Consider the following 13,369-nt stretch of genomic DNA (forward strand, 5'->3'; position numbering starts at 1 on the left):
TGATATGTAGCACTGGGGAGGGGGTTTTCATTCTTTATTTGCGTTATGCTTTTCTTATGTTGGAGTTTTTTGTTGTTGAGACTTATATGTCGAACTTGATGATTTCCGATGCTTAATTTCATATGACTATTTTGTGTTGATGTTTTTATGCTGTGGTGCATGACTCTTTAATTTGTGGAATTTCATTTGAATTATCTTAATAAAATGTCGAGTCGGGGATTAGGGTGTTATATAGTGGTATCCGAGAAGGTGCGTCTGCCCGACCAGGTTTTTGTAATTTTAAATGTTTCCTAGTGTATGACAGGTATGTGAATGTTATCGATACAATGTTTCTTCTAATAGTCGTTTGTTGTTGTAACAAAGAAATGATCACACTATTGTTGATGCCTTGGCAACTTTGGCTCAAGTTTTGCAAGCTCGGCAGGATCCACAAGTTCAAAATGTTGAATCTCGTGGATTGGACAGGTTTCTGAGAAACAAGCTAGCAACCTTCAAAGGAAGGTATGATCCATAGGGTGCACAGGTTTGGTTATAGGATATCGAGAAAATCTTTTGAGTGATGTCTTGTGAAGACGCTCAAAAGATTCTTTATAGTGCTTACATGCTATCGGAATAAGCTGAGTACTGGTGGGATAATGCTAGACAAGTATTTGAGGCTAATGGTACAGTGATCACTTGGGCCATTTTCAGGGGAGCATTCTTGGAAAAATATATCCCAGCTGATGTGCGTAGCAAGAAAGAAGTGGAATTTCTTGAACTTAAGCAAAGGAATATGACCATTGCAGATTATGCTGTCAAGTTTGAGTAATTGTCTAGGTTATATCCTCATTATAATGGGTAAAAGTTAAGGTGTCCAAATGAATTAAGTTTGATAATGGCCTTTGCCCAGAGATTAAGCAGTTTATTGGATATTAGGAAATCCTCCAGTTCTCCGTGCTGGTTAACAAATGTCGTATCTATGATGAAGATAACTGTGTTATATCCTCTCATTACAAGAGTGTCAGTGATAAGAGAAGTGGTAATCAAAATCGCAGAAATCCATATATTGTTCCCTATGGTAAAGGTAAACAGAGGTTTCAGCAGAAGAATAATGGTGGGAAGAGTCATAGTGGGGGAGGTGCTCATGCTGCTCTCAAATGTTTCAAATGTGAGGTTAATGGTCATCGTGCTTTAGAGTGTACTACCTTGATATGCTTAAATTGTGGAAAGGAAAGGCATACCTGCGTTGAATGCAATAGTGTTGTGGTAACTTGTTTCAACTGTGGAGATAATGGTCATATTACCGCACAATGTCAGAAGCATAAAAAGACTCAAGATGTGAAAGTTGGTGCAAAAGTATTTGCTCTCAGTGGTGCAGAGGCCTCTAAATTTGATAATTTGGTTCGAGGTACTTATTTCATTTATGATATTCCTTGAATTACTATCATTGATATTGGTGTGACACATTCATTTATATCTATTGATTGTGTTAAGAGACTGGGCCTTGTGGTGTCTACTATGAATGGAAACATGGTTATCGATACTCCAACGAATGGGTCGGTAACTACTTCCTTAGTTTGTTTAAATTTTATGTTGACAATATATGGTAGGTACTTTGGCATCGACTTAGCTTTGGGCATCGTACTTTAGAGTGTACTACCTTGATATGCTTAAATTGTGGAAAGGAAAGGCATACCTGCGTTGAATGTAATAGTGTTGTGGTAACTTGTTTCAACTGTGGAGATAATGGTCATATTACCGCACAATGTCAGAAGCATAAAAAGACTCAAGATGTGAAAGTTGGTGCAAAAGTATTTACTCTCAGTGGTGCAGAGGCCTCCAAATTTGATAATTTGGTTCGAGGTACTTATTTCATTTATGATATTCCTTTAATTACTATCATTGATATTGGTGTGACACATTCCTTTATATCTATTGATTGTGTTAAGAGACTGGGTCTTGTGGTGTCTACTATGAATGGAAACATGGTTATCGATACTCCAACGAATGGGTCGGTAACTACTTCCTTAGTTTGTTTAAATTTTATGTTGACAATATATGGTAGGTACTTTGGCATCGACTTAGCTTTCTTATCGTTGAGTCAACTTGATGTTATCTTGGGTATTAATTGTTAGAGTTCAATCTATCTATATCAACTGCTATAACAAGACATTATTGTTTCCTGAGTTTATAGAATAGAAATGTCTGAAGTTTATTTCTGCTAGGCAGGTTGAAGAGTTCATGAAAGATAATCTTAAATGTTTTCCTTGAAAATTTAGGGTAAAGAGACGTTGGATGATATGCTTATAGTGTGTAAATTTCCATATGCATTCCCCGATGATATTACTGATTTACCGCCATAGAGAGGTTGAGTTCGCCATAGGTTTAGTACCCAGTACTAGACCTGTGTCGATAGCATCTTATAGAATGTCTCTAGCAGAATTGAATAAGCTGAAGAGTCAACTGGAAGATCTGCTTGATAAGAAATTCGCCAGACCTAGTGTTTCACCTTGGGGAGCCCTAGTGTTATTAGTGAAAAATAAAGATGGTAATATGAGACTGTGTGTTGATTACCGTCAGTTGAATAAGGTCACCATCAAGAATAAGTATCATCTTCCTATGATCAACGACCTTATGGATCAGTTAATGTTTGCCTGTGTTTTCAGTAAGATCGACTTAAGATCGGGTTATCATCAAATTCGAGTAAAGGATGAAGATATCTCGAATACTGCATTCAGGACACGATATGGTCACTATGAGTACTCAGTGATGTCGTTTGGTGTGTCTAATTTTCCTAGTGTAATTATGGAGTATATGAATATGATCTTCTATCCCTATTTGGATCAGTTTGTAGTGGTGTTTATTGATGATATTCTACCAGATCTGAAGGAACCTTTTGTAGTATATTGTGATGCATCAAAGATGAGATTGGGTGGTGTGCTTATGTAAAATGGGAAGTTTGTAGCTTATGCTTCGAGACAACTGAAGATTCATGAGAGGAACTACCGTACTCATGATTTAGAGTTGGTAATTATGGTATTTGTGCTGAAGTTATGGAGACATTATTTGTATGGTTATAGATTTGAGGTATTCAACGATCGCAAGAGTTTGAAGTATTTGTTTGATCAGAAGGAGCTGAATATGAAGCAGAGAATATGGTTGGAATTTTTGAAGGACTAAGACTTTTGTTTGAACTACCATCCTGGTAAAGCCAATGTTATAGCAGATGCCTTGAGTCAGAAGTCCTTGCACATGGCAACATTGATGGTTAGAGAGTTGGACTTAATTGAACAATTCAAAGATTTGAGTTTGGTTTGCAAGGTGACTGTGGATAGTGTGAAATTAGGCATGTTGAAGCTGACAAATGGTTTTCTTAATGAGATGAGAGAGAGTCAAATGATGGATGTAGCCTTAGTTAATTGTCTGTCATTAGTTAATGAATACAAAGATTTTAGAGTCGATGAGAATGGGATTCTAAAGTTTTTCAGACTAGAGTTTGTGTACTTGATGTGCTGGAACTTAAGAAGACTATTTTGGAGGAGAGCCACCAAAGCGGTTTGAGTATTCATAATAGGGCTACCAAAATGTAACAAGATGTCAAGAAAATGTTTTGGTTCCCAAGAATGAAAAAAGATGTTGCATAATTTGTATATTCATGTCTGACTTTCCAGAAGTTAAAGCTTGAGCACCATAAGCCGTATAGACTAATGCAGCCACTGGATATTCTCGAATGAAAGTGGGATAGTATATCAATGGCTTTTGTGTCTAGTTTGTCGAATACTCCTAGGGAGTTTGATGCGATTTGGGTGATCACTGATAAGCTGACTAAATCGACATACTTCATTCTAATTAAGATCAGTTTTCCATTGCAGATGTGGTTGAGATTTATATTGATGTGATTTTGAAGCTTCATGGTAATCCATCAAGTATTGTGTAAGATAGATATTCGAGATTCACATCCAGGTTTTGGGAGAGCTTACAGGAAGCTCTATGTACTAAGCTGAAGTTGAGTTCTACTTATCATCCACAGACCGATGGTCAAACTGAGAGGACTATCCAGTCTTTTGAGGATCTTTTGAGAGCTTGCGTCTTAGATCAAGGAAGTGCTTGGGATGGTTTATTAATATGGATTGAGTTTACATATAATAAAAACTATCATTCGAGCATTAGAATGGAACTGTTTGAAGCGTTGTATACGAGGAAGTGTAGGACTCCTCTATGTTGGTATGAGTCTGGAGAGAGTGTTGTACTTGGACCAGAGATTGTGCAACTAACTACAGAGAAAGTGAAGATGATTCAAGAGAAGATGAATGCATCTCAGAGTAGGAAGAAGAGCTATCACGATAAACAAAGGCTCTTGAATTCCGAGAGAGCGACCGTGTGTTTCTAAGAGTCAAACATGTGACTGGTGTTGGGAGGGCTTTGAAGTCTAAGAAACTTACTCTTTATTTTATTGGTCCCTATTAGATTTCCCAATGAATTGGAGATGTTGCCTGCAGGGTGGCTTTGCCACCGTCTCTTTCGAACCTGCATGTCTTCTATGTATCTCAGCTCTGGAAGTATATTCCTGAACCTTCGTATATAATCCAGATGGACAATATGCAAGTGAGAGAGAATCTGGTTGTTGAAGCATTGCCCATAAGGATCAAGGATCAATAAGTGAAGCAACTCAGTGGGAAGGAGATTGCTTTAGTGAAGGTGGTCTATGAATGACATGCTAGAGGGAGTCTGACTTGAGAGCTGGAAAGCCAGATGAAAGAATCTTATCCGGATTTGTTTTTGCCAGGTAATTTTCAAAGGCGAAAATCATTTTAAGTGGAGGAGAATTGTAACACCCCAAATTTTAAATTGAGTATTTTATTTAATTGTTAGTATAATTTATTCATTATATTTAAATTTTGATATTTTTCTGGAATGTAGGAGTATTTTGGTAATTTACTAATTATCGGGGTTATGAGTTTTGAGAGCAGATAAATAAAATATTATTATTGAAATTATCGCAGATAATTAGACATATTTAATTATTTTGTAATAAGTTGAAATGGTAGAAAATATAGAAATTCTGATTAAATCATTATTTGAAATAAATATTTATTTAATTTAAATATTTATTTAATTAAAATGATAATTTAAATGAATAAATAAGAGAATTGGGTCATTTGTGTGAGTGGAGTAAAGTATGAGGTGACAAGAGTGAAGTTGAGAATGAGTTGGGCAAAAATTGTAATTTTGAGAAATAGTATAACCATATAAAATTTAAAAGTAGGGAACCTAGGTTTTGAAAAAACTTTACAGTACGTGAAAAGAAGAGACAGAAGAACAAGATTTTTGGAAAGGAGAATTAGGTTGGAGAAGAGGAATCCATAGGAGTTGCTTTGTTGGAAATCTAAGCTAAGGGGGGATTATCTTCTTATAGGTGATTTAGGCATGCAGGATAGTGATGGTCTCTTTTCTTACGATCTATGTGAATTGATCAAATAAGGTTTGGACAAAACCTTATTGGTACGATTGATTTGTATATGATTGCTCTGAAATCCTAAAAGGAGATTTAAGATAAATCTTCCACGGTCTCTATAAGTGATATTGTTTGTAGGTTTATAACCTTGGTGTTGATGAAAATGATATTGTATGGATTTTTTGCTTGTCTGGTTGATTGTTGGTTGATTGTTGCTGTAGAGTCGAGATTTTTCCCCGGAAAGTCGAACGACTTTGTTTGGGTCATTTTATTTCTCAAATGCGTGATGTTGAAAACTTTGTTCTGTTTCTTTATTTTTCTTTTCCTGAACCGATTAATTTTATGAAACTTTCCCCAAATACAGAAAAGCCTTAACTTTAATTTTTCTTTATAAAAAATCAGATTTTTGGCAGAAACTTAAAAAATTTGGAAAATCTATTTTTTTTTAAATTGATAATTTTGAAATAAATTTGAAAAATCGATTTGGCGGAGACAATATCGAACGCGCGGGCGGCAGAGCTGCGCCAGGAGGGGCCGCACGGCAAGTGACTCAACGGTCAGGGGTGTCGCGTCGCGCTACAGTTGTGGAGGCAGAGGGTGATTTGTGCGGCGGCGGTGCCGTAGTGGCCAACGTTCGACGGATTTTCCGTTAGCAATTGAGTATAGTAATCTAATGGGATTATAATGATGGTATGTGATTTGCGACTTATAAGTTCAATAGTGGAACCTTTTTGAGGATGTTTTGTTGTTTGTGATTTTATAATACTATGATGTTGCATGTTTATCTTGTTTATGATCATGCATTCATTTATTTCGGAGTTAGATAGGACTTTGGTCCAATGATGATCTGGTTTAGAGAGGAACTATGACGATCTCACGTCCAGAGAGGAACACGGTTCAGAGAGGAATCAGAGACATGAGAAAATCAATAACATATCTCTGATCCCAAAGGTTTTGGTACCACATGCATTTTGAGAAGGAGTTGGTAGCATTAACATTTGTATTTGCATTATTATTTATTTGATTGTGTTTTTCGATGTGAATGATGTATTTTATAACTCGTTATTATTATCCTGATGCTGAATTTCACCGTTAACATCTGTAAGATGTATTTTTACTCCCTTTTTGTTGTTGTGGCGTCTATGCTCCTCGGGGATACATACAATCAGGCAGGCATAGGAGTAACCGTTTGAGTTAAAGATTGGTGTTGATGCCTCTTTAACTTTTATCATTGGGTCTTAGAGGAGTCGCTGTAATATGTAGTGATGGGGAATGAATGTTCATTTTTTATTTGAGTTATTCATTTCTTATGTTTGAGTTTTTTCGTTGTTGAGACATATTTTTCGAACTTGATGATTTCTACGGCTTATTTTCATATGACTATTTTGGGTTGGTGTTTTTATGCTATGGTGAAGCATGCGTGACATTCTAATTTGTGGAATTTCATTTGAATTATCTTATTAAATATCGAGTCGGAGATCAGAGTGTTACATCTACCATTGGCATGTCATATGGATACTCCCTACCACCGGGAGGAAGTGTAAAACTTGGAAGGAATGGAGGTCTTTTTCCTCCTATAGTGGTTTGTGTAACCGCGTGATTAACAAGAAAATTAGTTGGTTGTGGTGGTACCACCATTTATGGTGTTGTAGTCGAAACTAACGTCTGACTCGCAACTGAAGGAGTTATTCCAACGGTTGTTGAAGTGCTTGCACCACCAACCGTCATTCCGATTGGTTGTTCTTCTGTATTTGGAGCATTGTTCTGGGAGGAGAGAAATACTGAACAAAAATCTTGGAGCATTGTTTTGGCATTGTTCTTGGAGCATTGGTTTAATATATATATATATCACATATTTACGTAGAAATACTGAACAAAAATCTCATGGTAACACCAAAACCCGGGACCTCTTCATTTCCATTTTAAACACCGTCAATGTTAAACTTTGTCCGTTTATTACAATACTTCTTCCAAGGATCTGGATCCTCTCGTGTGGAGTACATGCTGCTTTCCATTATACTTCCATCTGAGCCATTAATTTAATCTAATAGCATGGAAGAGAAAAAAAAGTAAAAGAAAATTAAACAATTAAATTCAAATCCAATTGCCAATATTAGACCGGAGAGATGGCAGAAACAAAAATAGTGAAGGGGATCTATTTCCTTCTTCTAACCAATGAATAACGTCTCCTTAGATTGAAGTTTACGGTGCAGTCATTACGCAGTGCAAATAAGGTTAATTGGCTGTTGTATATTTCTTTTCTTATACTGCCTCTTTTATTTGTTATAAGGACATCTTGCATATTTACCATATTTAATAGTATTATTTTATTTTATGTATGGAAACTTTAAAATATTTTATATATGAATATGCGTCAAACAATTTATAAACCACGCGAAGGCATTGTGATCATTGTCCCGTGATGAACAATTTGCTTTATAAACACAATATATTAAACCATCACACTTCCTATATGGCTTCCACTGCAATATATTTACACTTCCTGTTGTTCATTTTAACATTTTGTTCATTCATTCATCAACTAAGCTTTTCTTTCAGTTCACAAGAGTATCATGAAGCTCTTGAAAAATCTATTCTATTCTTTGAAGGACAACGTTCTGGAAGATTACCATCCAACCAGAGAGTAACATGGAGGGGACATTCTGGTTTATCAGATGGCTCTTCTTATCATGTATTATACATTGCAGGCTCAAATTTAAGTCATTAGTTAACTTGTAATTAGTTTAAACCATGCATGTTAATTGTATTAAATATTGTTTAGGTGGACTTAGTTGGCGGTTATTATGATGCTGGCGACAATGTGAAGTTTGGGTTTCCAATGGCTTTTACAACAACATTACTAGCATGGAGTGTCATTGAATTTGGAAGCTCAATGCATGACCAGATTGACAATGCTAGAGAAGCTATCCGGTGGAGCACGGATTATCTTCTTAAGGCCGCCACCACAACGCCAGACACATTATATGTCCAAGTGAGTTACTGGCGACCCTGAGCATGTTTAGAGTGCACGATTGATTACACATGCTCTCATGTTTGCAGGTTGGGGAGCCTAGCATGGAACATGGGTGTTGGGAAAGGCCAGAGGATATGGACACTCCACGGAATGTGTATAAGGTATCACCTCAAAACCCGGGTTCTGATGTCGCGGCCGAGACTGCAGCTGCACTGGCAGCTTCTTCATTAGTATTCAAAGATTCAGATCCAGCCTATTCCTCCAAATTGCTTATAGCAGCCATCAATGTCTGTTCCTCATGTTAAACACAATTTAGCCCTATTTTCGTCTTTTAAGTTGTTTGTTTTTTCAATTTTCATGCTCTTGTTAATCAATTAATGTTATTTCTGCAGGTATTCCATTTTGCAGACAGTTACAGAGGCTCTTACAATGACTCTCTTAACTCTGTAGTTTGTCCATTTTACTGTTCTTACTCTGGATACAATGTAAGACTATTAATACCTAAAGTCTTAATTCCACCATGGATCTGTTATGAAATTAATCTCAACATGTTGTTATTATTATCGTTCAAATAAAACAAAAATAGGATGAGTTACTTTGGGGTGCATCATGGATTTACAAAGCTTCTGGAATAAATTCCTACATGGAGTTCATACAATCAAACGGTCACATATTAGGCGCCGATGATGATGGTTACACTTTCAGTTGGGATGACAAGCGACCTGGAAGTAAAATATTACTTTCAAATGTACGCACCCTTTTTCTCATCCCTTTTACTCTATGAAGCGTACTTCTAAAATGGTGACGTACCAGTACCGAGTAAATATACTTTGACTTAATGTTATGTATCTACCACTCGCATAAATCATATTAACCTATGGGAATTGTGACAGGAATTCTTAGAGAAAAATTCTGAAGAGTTCCAGTTGTATAATGCACATGCAGACAGTTTCATTTGTTCTCTAGTACCAGGAACTTCTAGTTTTCAGGCTCAATACACCCCAGGTCACCAATTTGAAAATGAAACCTTACAACATGAATCAAGTTTTAAAGTGATTAATCTAAAATATATTTTTTGCAGGGGGTGTTTTGTATAAAGGAAGTGCGAGCAATTTACAGTATGTGACATCTACAACCTTTCTTATCTTAATACACGCAAAGTATATCAGCTCAAATGGAGGTGTTATCTCGTGTGGAACATCAAAAGTCACAGAAAAAAATCTCATAAACTTGGCCAAAAAGCAAGTTGATTACATTTTGGGGGATAATCCAACAAAGATGTCTTATATGGTTGGTTTTGGAGAGAGGTATCCAAAGAATATTCATCATAGAGGTTCCTCTTTACCTTCCATTCACCAGCAGCCTCAACAGATTTCTTGTAACAGTGGATTTCAATACTTCAATTCAGACTCACCTAACCCAAATGTTCTTGTTGGAGCCATTGTTGGTGGTCCTGATATCCATGACAATTTCTTTGATGATAGAAATAATTATCAACAGTCGGAACCAGCAACTTATATTAATGCACCTTTTGTTGGTGCTCTTGCTTTTTTCTCTGCTCAATAATCAAGTTAGCTGCCAAGAAGCACATAAAAGATCTTGGTCATAGATAGATCTATTTTGTTAATTTGTTTAGTTCCAAGTTAATTGATCCCTTACTAGTGATGTGTGGCTGGTTAGAAAATATTTATCAAAAGTATCAAAGAAAAAATTAAATGTTTTTAATCCAAAGTTTAGTAAAAAAACATTTTGAATAATGTTTTGCTTCTAAGGAGTGCAAATGAGGGCAAGTTTACCGAGATAACCCACTTTTTCGAAGAAATTCCCAAAATAACCCACTTTTCAGGAAAATTCCCAATCTACCCCACTTTTAGGAGGAGGCGCCAATTGGATTGGCGACCCCTCTTGAAAATTACAAGGAGGCGCCAATTGGATTGGCTAGGGCACCTGCCCTAGCCAATCCAATTGGCGCCTATGTGTATTTTTTAAGATGAGGCGCCAATCCAATTGGCGACTCCCTTAAAAAAGCCTCAAATGAAAACACCTTAAACATGAAAGTTGTAGATCTTTTCAAGACAATAAATTTGGATATAAATTTTGCATCATTTGGATTTTTTATGAGAAAGTTATGGGCAGTTGAAGTTGGACTTCTGAGTTTTTCAACTGTAATCTGACCTATAATGTCTTGCATTATTTCATGTGTTTCTTTTAGAGTTATGAAATTTTGTCCAACATAACATTTAAAGTAGACATCTTAAATTTTCCAATGCACTTGGTCCCACCTCAAAATAATTAAAAATGAGTGAGTTAGGTCCCTGCGAAGTTGACCTAAAATTAGGGTTTCTGTCAAAATGATCTATAATGTTTTGAAATGAATGATGAGCTTCCAAGTTTCAAATGGATTTTTGATGAACATGAAAGTTGTTCATATGGCAACTGTTGTTAAAACTTGAATGGAGGCGCCAATTGGATTGGCTAGGGCAGGTGCCCTAGGCTAGGTCAGGTGCCCTAGGCTAGGGTAGGTGCCCTAGCCAATCCAATTGGCGCCTATGTGTATGTTTTAAAAGGAGGCGCCAACTCAATTGGCGAGTCCCTCATAAAATGCCTTTTTTGTCTTATAAATAGATGCGTTGTGTGACCTATTGTTCCACAACTCATATAATCATTTGGCTATCATGTTTGGTGTTCGTCGCCGATACGGTAAGGTGATTTATGCGAGAGACAAACCTCAATTGCTGATGCTGTTTTGGAACATCACCACGTTAGATCAACTGAAGAGGGAGCTGGTTCGATGGTTAGACGGGAAAATACCAGAAGGGGAAAAAATCAGAAGTATTGAGAGACTTGACAGTATCTTTGGTTGGGTGCGAATGAAGACTGATAAGGATGCTAGGGAAATTATGTTTGGTCGAGACGACATTAATTTGATTGTTGTAATCAGTTAGAATTATTTATGTTTTCAGATGTTTTGTACTGATGTTGGTTATGAAACTCGTTGTAACAAGAATTTAATGATATATATTGATTGATTGTTACAGAAATACAATGTTACAAAAAGCATAAGATCAAGATAAAATGTTACAAAAAGCTTAAGGTCTAGATAAAATGTTACAAAAATCTTAAGATCTAGATGATGCTCCTTGATTGGGACAGTTGTTTTTGTTGTGTCCTGGTTGACGACAGATACTACATAATCTTATCATTTTATCTGTGGAATCCATCTCTGTTCTGATACGTGTGCTGTTTGGCCTTCACTACAACAAACAAGACCTTAGACAGCGCTTTTTTTAGCCTTAGACAGCGCTTTAAAGCGCTGTCTAAACCTCCGCTGCTAAAGGTTTAGACAGCGCTTTTTTAAATCTTAAAAGCGCTGTCTAAGCCCCCCCCCCCCCCCCCCCCCCCTTAGACAGCGCTTTGGCCAAAAGCGCTTTATAAGACCCTCTTATTTTAAATTTTTTAGGTATACCTTAGACAGCGCTTTTGAAAAGCGTTGTCTAAGCCCAACCCCCTTAGACAGCGCTTTGGCCAAAAGCGCTTTCTAAGACCCTCCTATTTTAATTTTTTTAGGTATACCTTAGACAGCGCTTTTCAAAAAGCGCTGTCTAAGCCCCCCCCCCCCCCCCCCCCCTTAGACAGCGCTTTTGCCTAAAGCGCTTTCTAATCCCCCCCTTAGACAGCGCTTTTTACAAAAGCGCTGTCTAAGGTATACGAAAATTTTTGAAGTTTTTGTTTTTAACCACATTTTTTCCAGGTTTATAAACCAGAATTTCTACCTGTTTTCAACCAGATTTTGACAGACAATTATCACATTTTATATATGCCATTTTGGCCTTTTTTCTACCAATTTTTGGCTAACAAATATATATATATACCAATTCAAACCAATTTTGCCTTAAATGTATCAAAATATATACAAATTTATGTACACATTTACAAGTCATAACATATACTACAAATGTACACATTAATTACACAAATTTATGAACAAACATTGAGCTTTATCATGAATTGACACCACTCCTCTTTGATTTCGTCCACTTGATCCTTTGTATAAAATGCACACTTGAATTCATCAAAGTACTACATAATAATATAACATATTTTGAATTAATTCCAACTATTTAATTATATGAGATATGTGTAAATATAAAAATAACTCATAAGTTAGAAATACATACATCGGTGGGAATCTTTAATCGGCCCAAAGCAAGAGTATCTCGCATAAACCTCAACATGAAATACCCGCAATCTATTTGATTACGTTGTTGAGGACACTAGAAAAATCAGATGAATACCCTCAACATGAAAAATCAGATGAATACCGTATACTTGTCAAATATTTGTGTATAAAAATGTTATTCAATTAATGAAAAAATGTTATACTTACACATTTCTGGTATACGTGTAAAACTTCTTCTTGAGGAACTCCAGATTTGCCCACACGGGCTTCCTTCCACAAAACATGTGCAGGAAGAGATGTTTCTGAACTTTCCTCCTTCTGCAGCTACACATTAAGTCATACAATTTGATCAGATAAAACTAATATATGATGAACAAATTTGTTATCGCAATTTATAAATACTTACCATGGATTGTTCTAAGCGTCCATATCCGACACGTCCTTTTCGGTACGGATATGCGGGACTTGATGCTCTTTCAAATACGTTTTTTTCAATATGCATAACATCGAGAAAATGTCTCACGTACAAAGACTTCCAATATGGCAATTCAAAAACTTCAAAACAAACTTAAAGCAAGGGATTACAACCTATACATTTTAAACTTTCAGATTGAAAACAAGGTAATTTGTCTTCTCTGCAATATTCAGTTCTCTTCCCTACAGTAAGATTAGAACATGAGATTCAGCAAAATGTCAAAATACATTTATGATTCCGCCATCAAATACGAGCCTCTCACTTCATTAGATAAAGGAAAAGAGACAAGAAAAAATAAAGTTGAAA

At 36.3% G+C, this 13,369-nt stretch overlaps 2 protein-coding genes across 2 annotated transcripts; both read left to right on the top strand.

The window, feature by feature from the left end:
- The first annotated feature begins 833 nt into the window (after positions 1-833).
- LOC127079973 (uncharacterized) lies at positions 834-2,342 on the top strand. Its single transcript, XM_051020320.1, has 5 exons — positions 834-837; positions 968-1,387; positions 1,474-1,535; positions 1,590-1,994; positions 2,259-2,342. The coding sequence occupies exons 1-5, from the start codon at positions 834-836 to the stop codon at positions 2,340-2,342; spliced, it is 975 nt and encodes a 324-aa protein (XP_050876277.1).
- Positions 2,343-7,907: 5,565 nt separating this feature from the next.
- Positions 7,908-9,980, top strand: LOC127088035 (endoglucanase 1). Its single transcript, XM_051028946.1, has 7 exons — positions 7,908-8,126; positions 8,217-8,426; positions 8,495-8,695; positions 8,801-8,893; positions 8,995-9,156; positions 9,302-9,413; positions 9,490-9,980. The coding sequence occupies exons 1-7, from the start codon at positions 7,908-7,910 to the stop codon at positions 9,972-9,974; spliced, it is 1,482 nt and encodes a 493-aa protein (XP_050884903.1). The 3' UTR covers positions 9,975-9,980.
- The last annotated feature ends 3,389 nt before the right edge of the window (positions 9,981-13,369 follow it).

This window comes from Lathyrus oleraceus, chromosome 5 (genome assembly GCF_024323335.1).
Source record: "Lathyrus oleraceus cultivar Zhongwan6 chromosome 5, CAAS_Psat_ZW6_1.0, whole genome shotgun sequence".
Taxonomy (NCBI): domain Eukaryota; kingdom Viridiplantae; phylum Streptophyta; class Magnoliopsida; order Fabales; family Fabaceae; genus Lathyrus; species Lathyrus oleraceus.

Bases quoted from the DNA above. Each gene is read 5' to 3' on its own strand.
- LOC127079973 (XM_051020320.1), top strand. The intron at 1,388-1,473 runs GTACTTATTTCA...GATTGTGTTAAG, and splicing joins ATTTGATAATTTGGTTCGAG to AGACTGGGCCTTGTGGTGTC. The intron at 1,536-1,589 runs GTCGGTAACTAC...AATATATGGTAG, and splicing joins ATCGATACTCCAACGAATGG to GTACTTTGGCATCGACTTAG.
- LOC127088035 (XM_051028946.1), top strand. From the start codon at position 7,908: ATGGCTTCCACTGCAATATATTTACACTTCCTGTTGTTCATTTTAACA. The intron at 8,427-8,494 runs GTGAGTTACTGG...TCATGTTTGCAG, and splicing joins CAGACACATTATATGTCCAA to GTTGGGGAGCCTAGCATGGA. The intron at 8,696-8,800 runs GTCTGTTCCTCA...TTATTTCTGCAG, and splicing joins TGCTTATAGCAGCCATCAAT to GTATTCCATTTTGCAGACAG.